Genomic DNA, 24,239 nt, shown 5'->3' with positions numbered 1-24,239 from the left:
GGATTCAGAGCTTCCCGTACACAATCCTCCGCCCCTCGCGTGAATGCACATTCTGCTGCGCGTCCGACAAAAGCGATCGTATTTTATATAATACGCTTATTGAAACCATAAAGCAAGCTAATTAAAATAATTGGGCGATCGTAGTCTATATAACGCGTTTATTTAAACAATAAAGCGCGATCGTATTATACAAAATGCGTTTGTTAACGCAGATGAAAAAGTCACCAACGTCACGTCTCCCGCTCGGGCCGCGATGGCGCTACACGGCCCTCCATGGGGGAAAAGGGGTAGGGGGTACCTGTGGGGGTTAGGGGGCGGTGAAGCGGAAGCCGCGTGGACCCAGCAGTGGCTGCCGTGGGCTATCAGTACACTCAGTACGGCCAGAGTAAGTCGAGAGCCTTCCCGGCTTAGAATGGTGCTCGTGGCGCAGGATAAAGCTCGTGTTTGCTGACGGGATCTCAAAGACTATTATGCATTACGGCGGTGAAGTGGAAGCCGCACCAAAACCGCACGCCGGTGTTGTGCCCAAATCCGACTCCCGTATAAAACCCTCCCCCCCTCGCGTGAAGGCGCATTCTGCTGCGCTTCCGACAGGCCGTCGCGGTGTCGTGCGTATCGTGCCCGAAAGTACCCGCGCCGCGGGTTAGGGTCTCGCTCGTGAATAATAAGGATGAGTGGTGCAGATAAGGAGATGAGATGAGATTTTTTTTTTTTTGAAGGGGCGTCGCTACTTCGCATATTTTCACTTTTTGCGGGTGGCTTTGCTCCCCATTAAACGGGTCTAAAAAAATAATAATTAAAAACAAAAATAATAATATATATATATATTTTTTATCTTTGAAGAGGCGTTGCTACTTTGCAAATTTTCAGTTATTGCAGGTGGTTTTGGTCCCCATTAACCGTGTCTAAAAATAATAATAAATATATATATATATATATATATATATATATATACTGGACTGTCTCAGAAAATTAGAATATTGTGATAAAGTTCTTTATTTTCTGTAATGCAATTAAAAAAACAAAAATGTCATACATTCTGGATTCATTACACATCAACTGAACTATTTCAAGCCTTTTATTATTTTAATATTGCTGAATTTGGCTTACAGCTTAAGAAAACTCAAAAATCCTATCTCAAAATATTAGAATATCATGAAAAAGTATACAAGTAGGCTATTCAACTAATCACCTGAATCATCTAATTAACTCGAAACACCTTGCGAGGGTTTCCTGAGCCTTAAAAACACTCAGCTTGGTTCAGTAAACTAAATCACTGCTGATCTGACTGCTGTCCAGAGGACCATCATTGATACCCTCCATCAGGAGGGTAAGACACAAAAAGAAATTTCTCAAAGAGCAGGCTGTTCACAGAGTGCAGTTTCAAAGCATATCCACAAAAAGTCTGTTGGAAGGTAAAAATGTGGCCGGAAACGCTGCACAACCAAGAGAGATGACCGCAGCCTTAACAAAATTGTGAAGAAGAGCCGCTTCCAGAATTTGAGGGAGCTTCAAAGACAGTGGGCTGAAGCTGGAGTCCAGGTATCAAAAGCCACAGTTCACAGACGTGTCCGGGAAATGGGCTACAATAGCCATATTCCCATGGTCAAGCCACTTCTGAACTCAAGACAACGGAAGAAGCGTCTGACTTGGGCTATGGAGAAGAAGCACTGGACAGTTGCAGAGTGGTCCAAAGCCCTCTTTTCAGACGAAAGCAAGTTTTGTATTTCATTTGGAAGTCAAGGCGCCAGAGTCTGGAGAAAGGCTGGAGAAGAGCAAAATCCAAGTTGCTTGAAATCCAGTGTGAATTTCCCACAGTCAGCAATGGTTTGGGGAGCCATGTCAGCTGCTGGTGTTGGTCCACTGTGTTTCATCAAGTCCAGAGTAAATGCAACTGTGTACCAAGAGATTTTAGAGCACTACATGCTTCCATCTGCTGAAAAGCTCTATGGAGATGAGTATTTCATTTTCCAGCATGATCTGGCACCTGCCCACAGTGCCAAAACCACCAGTAACTGGTGCACTGACCATGGCATCACTGTCCTTGATTGGCCTGCTAATTCCCCTGACCTGAACCCCATCGAGAATTTGTGGGGTATAGTTAAGAAGAAGATGAAAGACACCAGACCTACAAATGCAAATGAGCTGAAGGCCGCTATCGAAGCATCCTGGGCATCAATAACACCTCAGCAATGCCACAGGCTGATTGCCTCCATGCCACGCCGGATTGATGCAGTAATCCGTGCAAAAGGATTCCCAACCAAGTACTGAGTGCATCAATGGACATTTTCAAATGTTTGATTTAGTTTTGCTGTTTTAAAATTATTTTTTTTACTTGGTCTGAGGAAGTATTCTAATATTTTGAGACAGGATTTTTGAGTTTTTTTCAGCTGTAAGCCAAAATCAGCAATATTCAAATAATAAAAGGCTTGAAATAGTTCAGCTGATGTGTAATGAATCCAGAATGTATGACATTTTTGTTTTTTTAATTGCATTACAGAAAATAAAGAACTTTATCACAATATTCTAATTTTCTGAGACAGTCCAGTATATATATATATATATATATATATATATATATATTATTTTTATTTTATTTTTTTAAGGTGCTCCGCTACTTCGGGGATTTTCACCTATCGCGGGTGGTTTTGGTCCCCATTATCCGCGATAACCGAGGTCTTACTGTAATCAGTCTCTTTGAGCTCATCAGAATTGGAACGTTACAGTGGAAATCTGCATAAGTTGCATTTTATTTCCGAGACAAATGTACTCTTAAACAGAACCGGATGGGACTCACGAATGTAGGAACAGAATTAGGAATGTTACAACTTGTCAACAAAGAAGAGTATAAATTATCCCGAAAACACTAATAAGTGTCTCAAACTCACGGCCCAGGGGCCAATTAAGACAATTTGAGGCCCCCGCTTTGATATATATATATATATATATATATATATATATATATATATATAATATGAGAGAGAGAGATGTTAAAGTGACAGTGTGTATTATTAAAAGACTCCTGGTGGTAAAAAAAAAATATTCATTTAAAAATGTTTATTGATTTTAAAGAAAAGCAAATATACATTAACAATGATGGGAACATGCATGCTGTGAAATAATCTTAGGTGGTAAAATTTACATTTATTTGACATAACATTAATTGTCCGCAATCTGCTGGCAAGGGTACCCCAAAAAGTTTTTTTCCCTCATTTATTTTTGTTTTTCTGTTTTCTTTCTTTCTTCCCTATCCTCTTTTTTTCTTTTTCTCATTTTCACTCTTTTTTTGTGAAAGGCTGGGCATTAAATGAAATGAAATGAAATGATCTGCATTTATATAGCGCTTTTCAAGTCAATGACTTCCCAAAGCGCTTTACATTGTGCTTCACATTTCCCAATAGCGGTTGTGATCTCTGCAGCCATGTAAGGCGCTAACCTGCTTATTGGAGGTATTGGGGGTTCAGTGTCTTACCCAAGGACACTTCGGCATGTAACACGGACAAGGCGGGATTCGAACTGAGATCCCTTAATCCTAAAAAGATCGCTCTACCTCCTGAGCTACTGCCGCCCCTAAAACCTCTAAGTAAAAAAAAAAGGCTGGGTTATGGTCACTTTGAGTATCCATTGTTTTTATTCTTTTTTTGTGCTTTTTAACACTTCTTTTCAGTTGTACTTCACAATACAACAACAAAACAAAGTAAGTGCAGCCCAGGTAAATTATTGTTGATCAATTAATTTTCATATTGATTCTTGATGGTGGGGTTTTTTGTGTAATAAATTAAATACAGGACTGTCTCAGAAAATTAGAATATTGTGATAAAGTTCTTTATTTTCTGTAATGCAATTAAAAAAACAAAAATGTCATACATTCTGGATTCATTACACATCAACTGAACTATTTCAAGCCTTTTATTATTTGAATATTGCTGATTTTGGCTTACAGCTGAAAAAAACTCAAAAATCATGTCACAAAATATTAGAATACTTCCTCAGACCAAGTAAAAAAATAATTTTATAACAGCAAAACTAAATCAAACATTTGAAAATGTCCATTGATGCACTCAGTACTTGGTTGGGAATCCTTTTGCTCGGATTACTGCATCAATCCGGCGTGGCATGGAGGCAATCAGCCTGTGGCATTGCTGAGGTGTTATTGATGCCCAGGATGCTTCGATAGCGGCCTTCAGCTCATTTGCATTTGTAGGTCTGGTGTCTTTCATCTTCTTCTTAACTATACCCCACAAATTCTCGATGGGGTTCAGGTCAGGGGAATTAGCAGGCCAATCAAGGACAGTGATGCCATGGTCAGTGCACCAGTTACTGGTGGTTTTGGCACTGTGGGCAGGTGCCAGATCATGATGGAAAATGAAATCCTCATCTCCATAGAGCTTTTCAGCAGATGGAAGCATGTAGTGCTCTAAAATCTCTTGGTACACAGTTGCATTTACTCTGGACTTGATGAAACACAGTGGACCAACACCAGCAGCTGACATGGCTCCCCAAACCATTGCTGACTGTGGGAACTTCACACTGGATTTCAAGCAACTTGGATTTTGTTCCTCTCCAGCCTTTCCCCAGACTCTGGCGCCTTGACTTCCAAATGAGGCCTTCAGCTCATTTGCATTTGTAGGTCTGGTGTCTTTCATCTTCTTCTTAACTATACCCCACAAATTCTCGATGGGGTTCAGGTCAGGGGAATTAGCAGGCCAATCAAGGACAGTGATGCCAAATGCAAAACTTGCTTTCGTCAGAAAAGAGGACTTTGGACCACTCTGCAACTGTCCAGTGCTTCTTCTCCATAGCCCAAGTCAGATGCTTCTTCCGTTGTCTTGAGTTCAGAAGTGGCTTGACTGGCTGCGGTCATCTCTCTTGGTTGTGCAGCGTTTCCGGCCACATTTTTCCCTTCCAACAGACTTTTTGTGGATATGCTTTGAAACTGCACTCTGTGAACAGCCTGCTCTTTTTTTTGTCTTACCCTCCTGATGGAGGGTATCAATGATGGTCCTCTGGACAGCAGTCAGATCAGAAGTCTTCCCCATACTTGTGATTTAGTTTACTGAACCAAGCTGAGTGTTTTTAAGGCTCAGGAAACCCTCGCAAGGTGTTTCGAGTTAATTAAATGATTCAGGTGATTAGTTGAATAGCCTACTTGTATACTTTTTCATGATATTCTAATATTTTGAGATAGGATTTTTGAGTTTTCTTAAGCTGTAAGCCAAATTCAGCAATATTAAAATAATAAAAGGCTTGAAATAGTTCAGTTGATGTGTAATGAATTCAGAATGTATGACATTTTTGTTTTTTTAATTGCATTACAGAAAATAAAGAACTTTATCACAATATTCTAATTTTCTGAGACAGTCCAGTATATATATATATATATATATATATATATATTATTTTTATTTTATTTTTTTAAGGTGCTCCGCTACTTCGGGGATTTTCACCTATCGCGGGTGGTTTTGGTCCCCATTATCCGCGATAACCGAGGTCTTACTGTAATCAGTCTCTTTGAGCTCATCAGAATTGGAACGTTATGGAAAACTATTATCAGATGTGTATTTTGGAAAACCCGAGTCAATTGTGTTAGATACGCCTGGTTTCAGACCTGGCATAGACGAGTTAAAATAATCCATAGGGGACTAAATAATATTTATTTAAATTTTTACTTTTTTCTTTTTTTTTATGAGTTTTTAGATCCTTAATATTCACAATTGTATTGAAATACCATCATTGGAGTTCTCTATAGCTGGATTAGTTAAAAACCTAATTATTTCTTCTTTTTTTAATTTTTTTTACTCTATATAAAGTTGAGCTAATTGTGAATTTGAGGTCCGAATGGCGCTGAAGAAAGCAGAGAAGGAGCTGGAGTCTCGCAGCTGCTGGTCCCCTCCCGAGTCCCTACAAAAGTGGCTGCAGCTCACACACGAGGTGGAGGTCCAGTACTACAATGTCAAGAAGCAGAACGCGGAGCGACAGCTCCTGCTGGCCAAAGAGGGGGTAACACATTCCTTTTTTTTCCCTCCTTTCTTTTATATGATGTAGGGTAGATGTCAACCGATAATCGGTGGGCTCGTAATCGATACAGATATTTGGGAATCAGCATTTTATTCATTCGACGGGTCTTTATGAAGTCTTAGATGCAGCCAAGACTCTCCCTTGATCCTACTCTTCTCCCCTTCTCATCTTTCCTTGGATAAGTGAATGGGGCCAGTGCTACCGAGGCTGGAAAAGTACCGTTAGTGCGGCAGCTCAGCTAACTTGTGCCTACATGCCTGTCTCTGTAATAGAAAAGTGTGTTTGCTATTAAGAGATGATGTAAAAAGTGTAGATAACTTGTTTTAGTCAGTCACATTCTATTTTACTCTTCTATTTTACTCTTCTATTTTATCCATTTTTGACACAGAGAAACTGTAAATTAAAATGCGTATTACATAAAACATAAGATCAGCAGTCCCTAAGATTGACAGATTGAACGCACTCTGCTTCGGAAAAGTCAATATCATTAAAATGAGTCTAAATTTTGTAAATCTTTATAACATACAGTACTTTTTCTTTTTTGTTTTCTGTATTAAAATCCATTATTACCCAACACCTTTTGAGACCTTTCCGTGTTTGTAAACAAGTATGTCGTATCCTATCCAAGCTGTGTTTGCATCATTGAAGCAGAATGGTAAAATTCATGTCAGTTTATAGTAGCCCATTGACACAAAAAGAACAGAGATCATAAATAGGAACAGCTCAAAAGAGCACAAAGTATGTGCTAGCAGCAACATGGTGACTTTATTTTAGTCAACAAAGCCAACAAAGAAAATGTTGTTCTGATCAACAATGGTTTTCTTCCTTTGAAAGTACTGGAAAATATGGCTTGAAAGGTTCTTGAATTTGGCCATGAAAAAGGTGTATGAACCCTGGTTTTGATTTTCCCCACAGGCAGAGAAAATCAAGAAAAAGAGGAACACTCTCTTCGGCACTTTCCACGTAGCTCACAGCTCCTCACTGGATGACGTGGACCACAAAATTTTAGCAGCAAAGTGAGTTGGGAGTACAAGCACATACAAGAACACGCATGCTTTCGAAATGTACAAATTCATATTTTAGGAACCACTGTGCCAATAATGTTTCCTACATTTGAGGTGGGAAAAAATCTCAATGTTTCCTGTATGTAACAATCCTTTCCTGACTAATAGCATACTAAGCTCAAACTACATATACTTCATTTACAAGTCTGATACTGGCCTTATTTACTTATTCAAAGGCCCAGTGTGTATTATGTACAGGGACCGTACGGGTGCTTGAAATCCTTGAAAATGCTTGAATTTTAACATTGCGTTTTCAAGGTTTGAAAAGTGCTTGAATTTCTTGCCATGTTTCTTAGGTTAGGTGTTGGGCTCCGGTAAGGAGCTAGGGTTTGGATAAAATAAAAAACAGCTACGCTAGGACACGCTACACTGAGACCCACAAGTAGGCAGTACAACACATAGACAGTGCGGACACGTAAGTCGTAAAAGGGCTAGAAACTAGTGTTTGAGGTCCATGTTAGGGTTCTAAACTGAATGTAGGGTTCCAAAATATGTTAAGAGCTACGGTTACAATTTGAATCAGGGTTGGGGTTTTACCTGGGGTTTGGTGCAGATCTATCGATTGGGCGGCAAATTAGGGTTTTAAACAGATTTTAAGGTTTTAAAATAAGGTTGGGGTATGAAATTAAGGTTCAGGCCCTTGTTCTTTTGAACGGTGCTGGATTTCCTATTTTAATGGTCCTGTGGAAAATTCAAAATTGGCTTTGAAAGTCCTTCAGAAGTGTTTGTAATGTGTCCATGAAAAAGGTGTACGAAACCTGTATGCAACGCTATTGTTTTCGTTAGCTGCTCCCGCTTTGTCCTTCAAAATCATATGCCTTCCACAGATGCTCATGCAGGCGGACGTCACAGAGTTCATTGATTCAGACAATGCTCCTCCTGCTTTGATATCACTTGCTTTTTACAGCTGCTTATGCAAGCAAACATCAGGGTTTTGCAAGCCAACGTTGCTTTTTTTCCCCCCACTATTTCCTTCTCAGGCTAATGACATTAAAAACTTCGCTGTAGGCTAAAACTTGCCACAAGACACTATTTTTATTATTTGAGGGTTTGTACAGGTGCTTGAAATCCTTGAAAATACTTGATTTTAATGTTGTGTTTTCATGGTCAGGAAAATGTTTGAAATTTTCTGATGCTTTAGACCATGCAACAAATGAAGAATGTTTTTAAACAGGTGCGTGAAAATAAAACCGACACGCCTCATCTGGTAGCATGATGGCATTGTTATGTAAAGCGTCACCGCCCCGTACTGGTCGCTCCCAAGAAAACTGTGCTATTCTCTTTTGACTCCCAAACAGCTCCTCCAATTTTTTTTTTCAATGATATATTATCAATAATAATAAAACATCATGCACCGAACTATTTAGTTATTAGTAATTTCATATGTTTTGGGATTGATTGAAAACACATGAAATATGAATTAATAAAACAATTTGAAAAACGCAAAACAGTTTTTGCTTTTACACACTTAACAGATTTAAAGTCAAACAGCAACAGCAAATCCCTGAAAATACAAAACAACTATAGAAATAAACAAATCTACATTGCTTTAAATAAATGGTAAACTGAAAATAAATAACCATTTACAATTCCATTTTGGACAATTAAGACACAGATCACAGAACAGCAGTCTCTTAAATTGAATGCACTCTGCTTTGGAGCATTCAATATTATTAGAATAAGTCCAAATTTGGCTCATTAACAAGATGGCGAACAATTATGTCATGTCCCTCTAGATCAGGGTTCTCAAACTCTCTTTACTTGGAGACCATTGGAGCTAGGGTCTGTGTGAGGTAGGGGCCAAATCGTATTTTCCACAAGAAAAGTTCTACTGTTCTCATGTATTGTTTTAAAACATACAGTACTGTACTTTATTCCTTTGCTGTCTTCCGTATTGAACTCAATTATTACCTAGCACCTATAGAGCCCTTTCTGTGTTTGGCTATGTGTCAGATTAATTTGGGATATTAATCTTTGGCTGATATGAGAGTCAAGGAAGATGCAGGTTTGATATCAACAGGAGGCCTCCAGTAACCGCGGGGAGAAAAACTGACCCACTCCCTTGAATGACTCCCTTTCTCTCACCGTGGCCCAGTGACCTGAATGTTTTTATTTAGAAGTCAAGCAGCTGTAAAAACATACCATGATGACTTTCCTGTATCCTTCAAAATAAAGACTGAAAGTGTGCATATATTTTAAACAGAATCATATAAAAGAGTAGAAAAATAGAGAATAAGTAATAAAAATAGTATGAACTCAAGTACATTCCATCAGAGCCATTTGTGACGTGAATAATAGAGATAATAGAGAAAATTACAAATAACTAGATTTAATATACCTTACACTATGTCACACTTATTTACAATCTGCGTGTGCACTGTCTAGGCCGAATGGCATAATTCATGTCAGTTTATAGCAGACAGTTGACTCAAAAGGATCTTGGATCATAGTTAGAACAGCTCAAAATAGAACAAAGCATGTGCGTGCAGCAAGATAGTTACTTTATTCTGGTCAGCAAAGTCAACAAAAAAAACCTCTTTTGATCAGCACTGTATTTCTTCCTTTGAAGGTACTGAGGAAAATTGAAAAATCGGCCTTGAAAGTGCTTAAAAAGCGCTTGAATTTGGCCATGATAAAAGAGTTTGAACCATGTTAACTGGTTATGTTCAAGCACGGTCTGCAGTTACCTGAAAGTGCTTTGACAGTTAGGTAGATGGATAGACATCTTCTATCTACCTCTCTATCTCTCTCTATCTCTATCTCTCTCTACCTCTCTCTACCTAACCTTACATTGTTTGTTTGCTGCTGTTGGTGTCAATTGATTTGTTCAGACCAAAAAACAATCGCGGGACTTTGGCCTGGACAGATCTATTGACACGAACAAAGATGTTGAAAATGTCAGAAAAAAATGTTAAAACGTCATATTCAGGGATCAGAATTTTCCGCGGATTTCCGCTGTTTTTGAACCCCAAAGGTCATTCCCGTAAATCGTCTAAATTCGATGAGAAAATATTTTGGGGGGGTGAGGTATGATACGTGACTGTTTCATCACCCCAAGTTAGCAGTTAGAGATCGCGAGAAAAATCGGCATAAAGAAGCGCAGCGCATTACATCTATAACACACAACGTGGTTTAGCTAACAAATAGATCGACTCCTACCATTGGTCGATAGGTTCGCTGATAACCAATCAGCGGAGCTTTTGTTCAGAGCATTGGCTTTCTCAAACATGGCGCTCCTTCCGGTCTTTTCAAACGGTGAAATGAGTGTTTGAAAAAGTAAATATGAAAATACTAAGAAAAGAAGACGAGGCTTTTGTCTCCGAGATTGATAAAGGAATCAAGAATAAATTTAAGTGGTCATGGCTGGAGAAGACTGTCACAGTAAACGTTAAAATCGGCGCAAAGATCGAGGAAGTTACAGAAACTTTGAGCCAGTTCATCGCAAAGTGTGATGTTCCAGGGAAAGCAAAGTGTCTATACTGTGTCGATCTGATCAATTATGGTACGCAAGGTTGTGTGGCACTGATCGATCATGCTAAAATGAACAAGCACAAAGCAAAAATAGCTTGCCGGCGATCAAATTATGCACTCTGATCCGCATTTAAAATCGGCAGTGAAACTAACAGTAACACCACCGGTTCAACATTTTTGGCCATTCCAAATCCTTCCACTTCAAATACTAGCAGCAGTCAACCACTGGTTCCCCTGTGTGACAGAAAATCCCAATCTGAGGTATTTATAAATCTATTTAAATATGAAATGATTTTATCTTTTGTGATAATACAATATTTAGAACAGGATAAACAAAATTTATGACATGTATTTTCTTTAAGCATGTTCAGTTTTTGCATTCTATTTTCAAATTAATGATGAATGGTTATTAATGTATATATTTTCATATATATTGTTGATTAGTAGCTAAATACAAGGTCCATCTTCATCATCAAAACACAACAACAATGGTGATGGTTGTAACATTGTAATCCCCCAATTGTTTTAAACATCTTAAAACTGAAAAAAATACATGGTTTCTGTTTTGTTGGATTTAATTCATTCTAGTGCAATTTTCACATAGCAAATAAGATAGATGCTGTTGGCTTCAGGGGGGCTTCGCGCCCCTGAGCCCCCCACCGGGCTCCGCCTGGACCTGGCCGGGGCCTGCGGCCCCTGGACCCTGGCTATTTCAGCTGAAAATGAAAATCTCCATTCTGATCCCTGCATATTGTCAGACATAACGAAATTGTGAATATGCTTGATTGATGTTAAGATTGTCGAGAGGGGTTGTTCAAACCTCACATTGTTTGTTTGCTGTTATTAGTGTCAATAAATTTGTTCAAACCAAAAAAAAATAAAAAAAAACATAGGTCATATCCCTCAAGAGGGGTGACAGACAGCAAGACAAACACAGATAAGGCCTTATTAAACTCTGAATTTTTTACCTCTTCCCTCACACTTCCTATAACTGGCCACGATCCATCTATTCTCAGTTTTCTTTCCACATAAAATGATCAGGCATACCACTCATTTCACCTCTGTAAATATGCAATCTACTTAACATCCCTTTTTCAACCACAACATAATCCATCAGTGCTCTGTCCACCATCTCACCATCATCCACTCTGACAAAGGTATACTTATTTACGTCCCTCTTTTTAAACAATGTATTTGCAATCACCAACTCATTTTCCACACACAGTTCAATCAATTTCTCCCCACTCTCATTTCTTCCTGGTATTCCATATACCAATGACATTTTCAACCGTTCCATCACCCACTTTAGCATTCAGGTCACCTAGTTTTACCACTTTCCACCCTTCCTTCGCACTTGCCATACAATCAGAAAAATCCTTCCAGAACTACTCACTTTCCTCAGCACTTCTTTCTGAACCAGGTCCACATGAACTTATAAACATCCATACTTTCACACCCCACTTTAACCTCACCCACATCCATCTGGAAGATACATCTTTCCACTCCAAGTTTTTCCTTTGCTTTCTCACTCACAAGCACAGCCACTCCTTCTCTAGCATGTCCACCCGTAACTCCAGACTTTCTACCAATCATACCTCCAAGCTGTAATTCACCCTTTCCTTTCATCTTTATTTCACTCAAAGCTAACACATCAACCTTCCTTTTAGTCATCATCCTTCCGGTCTCCTCTTTCTTCCACTCAGTTGCTTTACTTCCACATCCTCTCATATTTAGTGACCCTATAACTAGGGTTTGCGGGACCTTTTGGTCTCCCTCTCCCCTTTCCTTGCCTTGCTGTCTCTTAGGGAGTAGAGATAGAGAGGAGAGGATCCTCATCCCCTCACTCCCTCCCTTTTAGACGCTTCTTACGACACGCAGCGGACCACGGTGGGAGAATTCTCTCACCTCTCAGGGGAAGGGGGCCCCTCACCACAGGTAAAAAGATGTCTGGGTGAAGCAAATTCATTTTCAAGAATCCCACGCAAATTCCCTCTGTTTAAAAAAGGCATGTGCAGAAGAGGGTACAATTCACCATACTCTTGCATTCACCTCTCACACCACACATCAACTGGCCTAATGAAAAATGGAGGAACATTTTATAGACTAATAAAAGGAAAATTGTCGCTATTGTGTCCAAGGGCCACAGACCGTGTGTGAGACGACCCTCAAACCCTAAATTAAAATCTCAGTACACATTGGAAACAGTGAAGCATTGTGGTGCAAGAATCAGGGTAGGAGAAACATGCTCCTATGCTGGTGTTGGGTCCATTTATATCATACCAGGTATTATGGAACACTTTGTGTATGTCAAGATACTTGCAAAGTCTTGGTTTCAAACCAATAAAATTTATGTTTTGGAGTGGCCAGCCTAATCCCCAGATCTTAATCCAAACAAATCTTTTAAGGCTGTATAAAAATGTTATTTGTGAAGCAAAACTAAGAAATGTAAATTAATTGTGGATTGTTGTTAAGCAATCACGGAGTGAAATAACAACTGAAAGGTGCCACAAGCTGGTTGACTATGCCACACAGATGTGAAGCAGTTGTAAAAAACTGGTCATGCAACTAATTATTAAGATTGCTAAATCCTACCTATTTTGGAAATACACATTAGTTTTGAGTTTTGTACAGTCAACAACAGACACTGCTATTTTTTTAACACACAACTATTTGCCCAATTGCACAGCCTTCATGAATGCCTATTATGAATGCTGGGTCTTTTTTTTTCCTAGAATCTACTGTACTTAGTGGTAACTTGTTTGCACGTGACAAAAGAAAATATACTAATTTCCAATATATTCTGGTTAGTCACATTGCACTGCTCTTTTTTGAACAGCACTGTGAAACAAACACTCCACTTTTCTTCCGCTGTTACATTTTCTAGCTCTTCATTCTAAACACTTTGCTGTAGGCTAAAGCTTGCCACTAGCCGCTACTTTTAGTCTCAGCTCTGTGTTAATGAAGCTCTTTCACTGGCCTATTCAGTAGCTTCTACCACTTAAGTTACTGGGTTACACCAGTTTTGACCAACTCCTACTATTGGCTTTTTTAATCGCTCTGATGTCTTTTTTTTTCTCGTTACCCGTGGGGATCAACACAAGCTTTTATGTCACTGGCTAAAATCCTTGCTTACTCAAGAAAATCTGTAAGTAGGCTTCAAAACTTTGCCAAGTGGTTTCTTTCAGGTTTCCGTAGTTATTCAAATGCTCATGCTTTGGCTCCCTTCAGCACTACAACAACTTTAAGCTGTGAATTTTCACACACTGTATATTTAACGTTTGCAAGGTCTACACAGAAACTGTAGTCCATGGGCGTTAAACATGCGGCCCGCGGGCTGGATTGGGACCACCAACAGATTGAATCTGGCTTGGGGACAACCCTGAGAGAAGCAAATAAGTAAAATGAGCAACAGTTTCAAATATGTCCACTTGATGTCACAAAGCCAGGTTCCACTCCAGAAGGATCTGTAACTACTCTTTTGCTCTCTTTGTTTCTTTCGTTCCCTCTTTCTTTATCTCACTATCTTTCTCCCTGTCTCATTTATCTCACTTCCTTTCTTTACCCCTGTCTGACTCTCCTCCTCTCTCGCTTTTCTTTTTTACCTTTCTACTTTTTTTAAATTTTGTTTGTCTTTCTCTTTTTCTCCTCTTTCAATCTTTATGTCTTCCTCTTTCCCTCTCTCTGCTCACTTCCTCTCTCTTTTCTCCTCTCTTTTTCAATTTACTCTGTATTTCTCTTTTCTCTCTCCTCTTTTTCACTCTCTTTTCTTGCCTCTTTTTTTCTTTTTTTTCTCTTTTTGTTTCTCGCTCTCAGTCCCTCCTATTTTCTCTCGCTTTTTCCCCTGCCTTTGTTTCTCTCTTTCTCACCATCTCTATATCCTTCTATCTTTTTATTATTTTTCTCTCTCTTTGTCCTTTTTCATCTTCCTTTTTTTTATTACTAGTCTGTCCCCTGGCGTGTCATATAAATGTGCATTTTTTTTTTAATTACTCGTAGGTCAAGAAATGTTTAATTCATTTACATGATATGATGCTCACCTAGATGAAGGTGACATGTTAGTCCGCCATCTTGCTGCTATGAGTAATCCCCCACCCGCCCCCATTTTTTTTTTAATTTGCTCTTTCCTTTTATTTTTTCTTTTTTTTTCATATTCTTTTTCCCCTTTTTATCCTCTTGTTTTTGTTTTTTTCTTTTTCATGTTTTCATTTTTCTTTTTTCTTCTCATCTTCCCCCTTTTCAGATTTTTTTCCCCTGTTTTTGATGTCTTATTTCTCATTTTCTGAAACGTAAAAAAGGTGCGCTGTGGTCATTTTCTGTCTCCGTAGTATGTATTCTTTTAGCACTTGTTTTTGGTTACATGCAAAAACACAGCGTTTTTAGTGGGTAAAAGATATTGTCCTTTTGCATATTTAGACAAGAGCCTTAAACTGTCATCCTCAGGGCTGCAGGTTTGACATCCTTGCTCTGGTATGTTCTCATTTGTGTTTTTAAAAATGCCAATTCTTCTTCCCCAGACAAGCGCTGGGTGAGGTGACGACCGCCCTCCGCGAACGGCTTCACCGCTGGCAGCAAATTGAGCTTTTGATGGGCTTCCCGGTGGTCAACAACCCGGGCCTGCCTTCGCTGGCCTCGGCCCTAAACCTGGACCCTAGCTTCATGGGGGGCCGGGTAACGCCACAGCACTTCATTGTGTCTGACGATTTGGATGATCTTGATGAGGACATCATGCCTGCTGTGCTGCAATGTAAGACTTGTATGAGATGTGGGTTTAAAATGTCAGCTGGGGCATGAATTCAATTGAGTTTGAGTTGGTGAGTTGGTTGGTTGCTCCCTTAACCACTAGGGTCATAAGGATCGCCATTTTACGTGGTGTGGCTTGGGCAAGTACAGCCTGGTTTCTGTAGGGGGACGAACATGACACAAGTTTTATGTGTACAATTTTTTTCATCCACAAAAAATATATTAAAAATTGTAAGCCACTGTTCACATTTTTTAAAATATATTTGTTTTTTTATGTTAAATCCCAATATGAAGATGATATATAGCTTGAGAATCTGCCCCATATGTTGAGCTAAACCTGTCATTTTATTATTTTTCTTTTATTTATTAACTTATTTTGATTTTATTTTTTCGGCGCTTTCTGTTCCCTTGAAAATGATTAACTGTTTCCTAATTTAAACAGTCAAACACTACAAAGTTGAAACTTTCATGCAAATTTTGATAGTAATTATGCAACGTTCAATAAAAAAAGTTTTTTTTTTTTTAAATGTAATATTTATTTTTTATTGCCTTCTGTCGGACCAAAGTGGTTTTACAACTCTCAAGTCACAACAGGAATGTGTGCACTTTGGATTGGTTTAACGTACTTAGCGACTCATAAATCACGTGATACAACAAATCGATGATCTAATAATTTGACAATGCTTTTAACAAGCGATTTGATCTATTATTTGTTCCAGCTAATTCTGGAAGTTAAACTTGAGGCGATATCCTAAAAAGAGTACAGTAAGACCACGGTTATCGTGGTTAATGGGGACCAAAACCACCTGCCATAAGTGAAAATCTGCGACGTAGCGGCGCAGCTTCCAAAAAATTAATTAATTTAATTCTTATTTTTTTTAGACCCGGTCAATGGGGAACAAAACCACCCGCAAAAACTGAAAATCTGCGAAGTAACGACGCCCCTTCAAAAAGAAAAAAAAAAGAAAGATAAATCTCATCTCATTATCTGCACCGCTTATCCTTATTAGGGTCGCGAGCGAGCACCTAACCCGCGGCGCGGGTACTTTCGGGCGCGACACGCACGCACCGCGACAAGCCGAGCGGGTGGGGCGCTCCGCGCGGAGGCCGGCCTGTCGAAAGCGCAGCAGAATGCGCGTTCACGCGAGGGGGGAAGGATTTTGTACGGCAGTCGGGTTTGGGCACAACACCGGCGCCCGGCGTCTCCCGCTCGGGCCGCGATGGCTCTACATGGCGCTACACGGCCCTCGATGGCTCCGGCCGACGGACGGGCAGCCGCGGGGGAAAGGAGTAGGGGGGACCTGTGGGGTTAGGGGGGCGGTGAAGCGCGCCGTGCTCGGGTCGTAAAAAGTGAAAATCAGCAAAGTAGCAACGCCCCTTCAAAAAAAAAAATTGAAAAAAAGAAAAAAAATATATATATATATATTTTTTTTTTTTTTTTTTTTAACCATTAAAGACCGCGAAGCTCTGAATCCGCAAACGTCGAACCGTGAAGTCCCACTTTAGTTTCGTGATGCATCATTCTCCAGTTTGTGCTGCATCCGACTTAATTTTGACAGTTGGTATAATATAAATACATACACCATGTGCTGTATTCATTATAAGGCTTATAAAAGCCTTTTAATTTTTTGAGGTTTCGGACTAATTTGTTTTTAGGTTGTAGTTTTTTTGGTATGTTTTTTGGGTCCAATATTGCCCTTTTAACATTTTGGGCTGCCTAATCCTGTCTTATTTGTAGTCATATTCAGGGTATGTCACAGATTTTACTTTTTTGTGCAAATGGCCTTTAGAGTCAAGTGAAAAAAATGTTTGGGGTACGTCCCACACTTGAGATGAAAGTTAGAGAACATCTTATGAAAAAAAAAAATCAATACATTTGAAATAATCATCTTCAATGCTCAGCAGTTCAAATATATTTTTTGTGTCAATACCATGCTACCAACAACACCTTTTTTAAATAATGAAGAAGGCAGGCGCTTCAACATAAAACGTGTATTTTGCCAAAAATGCACTGATCAAAATTAGAGAACACATCATAATAAGAGAACAAAAATTACTTTAGTACATCTGTGGCCATAGGACAGCACTAGTCCCTCACGCTGCCCAAATCTTGCTGCAGAATACATGCCCCAAACCATGACACTTTCTCCTCCACCTTTAACTGACTTTTTTACACACTTTTGGTTACACTTTTTACCATGTGTCGCCAATTATAATGCTTCCCATTAGACCAAAAACAATTAAAATTGCTTTCATTGCTCAAGTAAACTCTGGGCCAGTTCTCCTGTACACACAATGTGCTCTCTTTTTTTTTTTTTTTTTTTTGCTAATGAGAGGTTTGGTCGCTGCAGTACAAATGGTCTTAAACGACAAGCCACTGTATGGCGAGAAAGGTTCTTAACAATGTTCAGCACTGAACTGGCGAGCAATTCCAGCTGCGGTGTGGAAACGATTTCCCATTGACATCCTCCACAGTGACCTGTCCTCTTGCATTTGTCTTCGTTGACAACCAGCCTTCTTGGGCAACTTAAATGAGTTTTTAGTTTTTTAAAAATTCAATATTTTTGAGATCACAGATTTGGAATGATCAACTTGGTTTGCTACGGCCGCTAGGGTCATCCCTTTTGTTTTTATCTTGGAAAACTGCTGCTGGAAGCCTTCAGTCACTTTAGAACGGCCCACCTTCTTGCAGTCAGTGAAACTGGCAGTTAGAATGACAGTGAGATAGGGGTTGACAGATAATAGAGAAAATAAGCAAAATGTGCTGGATTAACACCATTTAGTGATAGGAACCCAAGTGTTCTCTAATTTTGACCTGTGCATTTTTTTGCAAAATGCCATTTTTTCGGTTAAAATGCCTATTCCATTTCGTGAAAAAGGGTTGTTGTATGGTATAGAAGCAGCACAATTTTGTTAAAACTGTTGAACAGTGAAGATGGTATTATTTTAAAATTGTGTATTTTTTTTATAAGTTCTATCATTTTTTTCTCCAGTGTACTTTTCCCCATCGTTTCACTGGAAATGTTTGTATTTGTTGTCTCCTCAGCCCCCAGCACGATGTCTCTTCGCCATCGCCACTTGGATCCTCACCCGGCATTGAACTCTCAGAGGTTGGTAGAAGCCCTCCATTCAGAAGGGGAGTTAGCCCCGCCACCCGGACCCCTGACATCCCGGCCCTGCGCCTCTTTCCGGGAGGCGCGCAGCCAATCATTCAGCCACCTGGAGAGTTTGTCTCCGCCTCTCCCGCTTTCCCCCACCGTCTCCCACCCTGCCATTGTGTCTAGTGATCCTCATTCCTCTCCCATTGTTCCTCGTTCCTCCCCCTACCATTTTCACCCGCTGGAGCCTGTTCCCGACCTGGCTTTCTTAGACTTCTCCGGCCGCAGTTTGGGGTATTGTAGGCATGCGCGTGTCTGGATGATAACCCACCCGCTTTGACTACTACCTAACTAACCGATTTCTGTTTCAAAGAATACATTTCAAGAAGCATGTCAGGTGTGATTTTGAAATACAATTCCTTCCAACTGCTTCATAGACAATAGGCTCCACCAAAAACAAATTTCAAATAACGGTTCGTGCAGGTGCTTGACATCCTTGAAAATGCTTGAATCTTGATGTTGTGTTTTCAAGGTTCGAAAAGAACTTGAAATTTAGGTTTGTAAATGCTTGAAATTGGGTTAGGTGACCAAGGTTTAGGAGATAGGGTTTAGGCTTCAAATAAAGGGTTTATGACTTATTTTATGGTTCCAAAATGATTGGAAGTTGGGTTAGAAACTAAGGGTGTTAGGCTCCTTATTAGGATATTCAATTAAAATTAGGGTTCTGAAATGGGGTTGGGGCCAGGGTTTACAGCTAGAGTTAAGGGTAGGTTTAGGGTTAGTAACTAGGGCTTAAGCTCCGTACTAAGGTTCTCAACTGACTTTAGTGTTCCAAATTAGGTTTAGAGCTAGGGTTTCGATTTGAAACAATGTTTTGGACTAGGGTTACAGCTAAAGTTAGGTGTAGATTTACATTTAGGAACTAGAGTTTGAGTTCCATATTAGGGTCCTAAACTAAATCAAGGGTTCCAAAATGGGTTTAGAGCTAGGGTTATGGTTTGAAACCAGGTTAGGGCTAGAATCTATGGTTTGAGCTCCGTGTTAGGGTTATAAACTGAATTTATGGTTGCAGAATAGGTTTTAGAGCTCAAGTTACTGTTTGAAACAAGGTTAGAGCTAAGGTTACATTTACGGTTAGGTGAAGATTTAGGGTTAGGAACTAGAGTTTGAGCTTTATATTAGGGTCCCAAACTTAATTCAGGTTTCCAGAATAGGTATAGAGCTAAGCTTACGGTTTGAAACAAAATCTGTTCTAAACTGAATGAAGGGTTCAAAAAAGGTATAGAGCTAGAGTTATGGTTTGAAACTAGGTCAGAGCTAGGAAGTAGGGTTTGAGCTCAATCTTAGGGTTTTAAACTGAGTCAAGACTTCCACAGTAGATTTAGAAATAGCGCTACAATTTCAAACAGGCTTTAACTTGGGTTAAATCGAGGGTTGGATGTAGAGATGGGGTTTGGGTTGCAAGTTAAGGTTTCAAACCAATTTTAGGGTTCCAAAATAAGGTTGGGCTAGAATTGGGGTCTTTATTTTGAGCAGAGCTAGATTGTTTATTTTAATGGGACTGTTTTTAAAAAAATGGATAAATTGCTTTGAATGTACTTAAAATTTTCTTGAAATTGGCCAAGAAAAAGTTGTACGAACTCTCTAATACAGAAATCACAGAAATTGATAATTATTAGAGATGCATGATAACTTGTTCCTAATGATAACAAAACCTGATAAAATCCTGCCTCTAGTCTACGGATTGACAACTGGTTAAAGCACGGCTAAAAGTTGCTAATGACTGTCTCTGGTACCTCACACGTGTTGAAGAGGTAGAAAGTTGACACGATCAAGTTGTGCTACCACTTCTACGACTGTCAAACACTGATGATGAACGTACAGTAAATTGCGAGTAGTGCGAGTTGATCGAATATTTAGCATGGCTAAAAGCAACGTCAAGCTGTTTGGTCCCTCCCTCAAAATATGAAGAGGTAGAGAGAATAAATGACCACGTTGTGCTACTACTTTTACAGAGAAAAATATAGTTTAATGGGAAACATAAATGCTTCAAATCTTTCCCACAAGTGTTGGCTAATTCAACATTATATCATGGTTGAATGACTATTTTATCTTTCCAATGCCTTGCTCGAATTTGAAAAGGTAGAGAGGGTGACATGACCAGGTTGTGCTTCTACTTATGAAGCAAATGTAAATAAATTATAATGAGGAACATAAATGCTTTGAATCTTTCTAACAAGTAATGTTGGCTGATTGAATATTATAGCGTGGCTAAAATGGACCCTTTGTCGTATCTCACTTGTGCCTCACACACATAAGAGGCAGAAAGGTGACACGATGAAGTTGCGCTACCACTTTTTATACTTCCCTGATTGTTTTCTCAATGATTTCTAGGGACCTGAACCGCTCTGACTCAGACTCGTCCTTGTCCTTATCGATGTCTAAAGGCCTCCTGATGAAGCCCTCCGCGCTACTACACAGCCTTCCTAACGGGGGTGCCAGTGAACACTTACTCGAGACCTCAATGGGGGCACACAGCCCCGCTGAGTCCACCCGATCCCTCAGTTCTATAGAACCCGATACCCCGTCCCCCACCGGGGGGGCCGGGGCTTTGGTGGGCAAGGGCGCTACCCGCATCCCGCAACTTTTGCCCAAAAAGAGCCCCCTAGAGGAAGATAGCGGATCTACAGGCGAGGACACAGATTCTGCAGCTGCTCGGAAAAAACATACATTCAAGATCTTTAAGAAGCAGAAGAAATAAGGGCCAAGACCCCCACCCATGAACCTTTATTCTTCGTGTTTTTTTTTCTATGGGTACCTTGAAATGTCGTACACTGCTTGTTACCGCTCACATCGAAGTATATTTCAAACATTGAGGAAAAAATGTAGGGAAATAAAATATTGTTAAAAAAAATATCCAATTGACATACAATTCTTTTAAATTTACTAGAAATGTAATCATATATAGGGCAGCACTGTGGAGCAGTGGTTAGTGCATGTGTGGCACAGTTTGAGGTCATGGGTTCAAATCCAGCAACCAACCTTTCTGTGCGGAGTTTGCAGGTACTCCCCGTGCTTGTGTGGGTTTCCTCTGGGCACTCCGGTTTCTTCCCACATTCCAAAAACATGCATGTCAGGTTAATTGGCCGGTCCAAATTGTCCCTAGTTAAGAATGACCGAGCGAATTGTCTTTCCCCAAGATATTTTCCGTAAAAGTTTAAAAATTAGTGTGAGAATTTTTATAAACCAAAAATACAGAATTGTTATAAATTCAAATATAACTTTAACATTGTATATGTTTTACAGTGGTTTCCAAACTTTTTGCTATGGAAGCCATATTAAAAAAAAAACTGATGCATCATTTTGGAAGTGTATCAAATTCACTTGAAATCTTTTATTCACGTTTTTCTTTCCTAGTTTTGGTATTTAGTATTTTACTGGATACTTTGCACAAGATTGTTTAAATGGCTGCCAATTTGTAGTTTAAATCCCCCCTTGGATTATGTGGCCACGAACGCATTAAAGGGCTGACTTAAGTGAAAACAAAGGACCTCTACCCCCAACTGTAAAAGTGCCAAATTTGTATTTACTGAACATTTTCTTGGATGTTTACATGACCTTACTGGACTATGCATTTGTTTTCAGCTTACCCCTCCACCCAAAAAGACAGCCACACTTTCAAGATGTCTTTCTCTTTGTGTTACTGCACTATATTAATTTGTTTGTAAACATTGTGACATAGCCGGTGGGTGGGGCTTAGCCTGGAGGCAAAAAAGATACTTGTGCTTATCAGAAGACAGAGGAAAAGAAAGCTGTTCTTTTGAGTGCGTGTGAGAAAAAAAAGTTGGTGATCATAAATTTAAGTTTTACTGGATTCTAGCAGACACTTGATCAAAGTGAATGGGCCTGTGGTAATTGCATGAAAGCAAAAAAGATTGAACAGAGGCACTTTATCAAAAATGCTCGTAGGTGAAACTTATGTTGCCATTGTGACTGTACTACATTTGCAAGGTACCTTATTTTCTTACACGGATGAGTACTTCTGTGCAATGTTTTCACTTTCTTGCAGGTATCAGATTTTTTTTTTTTGAACACTCGTGACATTTTAACAGTAAACTAGCAGAAACAAAAGCTTGGTTTCTTCAGTGTTGACCAGGAATAGTGTTTGGCCTTCAACTTCAACAGTAATGTCAAGAATAACATAGACCAATAAACCCTTTCATAACCTGTCTTTTCTGGTTGATGCATGTCAAAGTGCTATGTACTACCCCAAACAAGTATGAACTTTTAATATGTACAGACTGTTTTTACATATTTTCCGATTGTATTTTGTGGTGCTTTTGCATGAAAGCAATAAAGTATTTCAAGTAAGCATTTTTTATATTGCACTCAAAGGACAGTGCAATACCACCTCATGCTTTCACTATACAATACCAGTAATGTAAAAAGTATATACCACAGAAACCCAAAGTGCATGGGTTTGCCTTGGTTTTATGACCAACATTTTGTACAAAATATAAAATGAGGAAAGCTAATGATAGAAAACCAGAAAAAATATAAATCAAGGAAAGTGAAACAAGTGCTACAAAGCACAATACGAACTACAGATATTCAAAGACACAAAAAAACTCATATGCCATGATTTTTGAAAAGCAAAAAAATTGGGAAAAGACATGAGAAAAATGAATATAAAGATATCATTAAAATACAGTAAAACTTTTATAAACAGAATTGACATGAAATCCTTGAGAACAATTGACAAATGTACTTGCAAACTTAATCCGAACTTCTATCTTGCTCGTGTCCACAATGCCGACATTAATTATATGTCGAAGTGTCAAACCCCCTGATGCCCCTTATAGCAGGTAGTTGCCTTGCATGGCTGTCACTGCTATTGGTTAGTGTGAAAAGGGAAAAGTATGAAGCATATTGTAAAAGCGCTTTAGGAGGTCTTCATTGAGTTGAAAAGCGCTATAGAAGTGCAGACCATTTACATCTTACCGTACATTTTAGCGATGTGAATGCAGTTCTGTGACTTTGTCACTAGATGTCCGTCTTTCCATTTTATTCTTCACCGTCCTGCTCAACAACCTTTCCGCATCCTTGACGTTTAGTGCCAAGTTTGTCCCCTATAGCTACCACAAAAAAAAATTGCTACGGCGGAAAAATTACAAAGTATTAACCAATTTCTACAAAACTAAAATTTATTGCTAAAAACAGGGACCTAATTCTATTGCCTTCATTCTCAAAATACTATAGAAGTGTGTTTGCATTATTGCTAAAGTATTACTACAGCTTTACAGAAAATGCTACAATAAAAATACTAAAACATTACCCCCCAAAACATGAAAATATTCAAAAAAAAAAAATTATGAACTTATAAAATGTTACAAAAGTTAAACAATAAAACATACTGAAACATTCAATGACTTGAAAAGCCCTATATAAATGCTGACCATTACAAAAATCCGCAGATATACAAAGACATTAATGCAGTTGTATTAATAACTGCAGCCGTATATATAAATTTGTCGAAGGACCTGATATAATATTTAGTTGCAAGAGTTTCAAGACTAATTTGATTTAACTAATTTAGAAATATGTCAATGTTTACTTTTTTGGGGAAAAAAAAAAAAAAAGTCTCCAGGATTTGATCCTTTGGCCAAATTCTTTAACAGTATGAGACCCCCCCACTCCAAATAGTTTTGCACCCTGGTCTACCCAAGCATCCCTCAAAATAATCGCATTTTCTAAACTATTCCTTAACAGAAGAACAGTATACACTTAAATACGTAAAAAAAATAAAATAAGTGCTGTATAAATGCGAAACAATTACAAGTGAATGAAG

The 24,239-nt window shown here is 39.1% G+C and overlaps 1 protein-coding gene across 2 annotated transcripts in view; it reads left to right on the top strand.

Annotated features, from left to right (window-relative positions):
• Positions 1–22,762, top strand: part of stim1a (stromal interaction molecule 1a) — a 90,253-nt gene extending 67,491 nt beyond the window's left edge. For both annotated transcript variants that reach the window (XM_088345503.1, XM_088345502.1), the window contains exons 9-13: positions 5,833–6,000; positions 6,934–7,034; positions 15,068–15,297; positions 18,340–18,403; positions 20,786–22,762. In XM_088345503.1, the coding sequence (XP_088201629.1) occupies positions 5,833–6,000; positions 6,934–7,034; positions 15,068–15,297; positions 18,340–18,403; positions 20,786–21,152 (930 nt within the window). In that variant the 3' untranslated portion in view covers positions 21,153–22,762. The remainder of the gene's footprint in view (positions 1–5,832; positions 6,001–6,933; positions 7,035–15,067; positions 15,298–18,339; positions 18,404–20,785) is intronic.
• Positions 22,763–24,239: the final 1,477 nt, after the last annotated feature.

The sequence above is a fragment of the Urocampus carinirostris genome, chromosome 10, assembly GCF_059441175.1.
Source record: "Urocampus carinirostris isolate Australia breed hairy pipefish chromosome 10, RoL_Ucar_1.0, whole genome shotgun sequence".
NCBI lineage: Eukaryota > Metazoa > Chordata > Actinopteri > Syngnathiformes > Syngnathidae > Urocampus > Urocampus carinirostris.
This window is presented reverse-complemented; position numbering and strand designations above follow the sequence as displayed.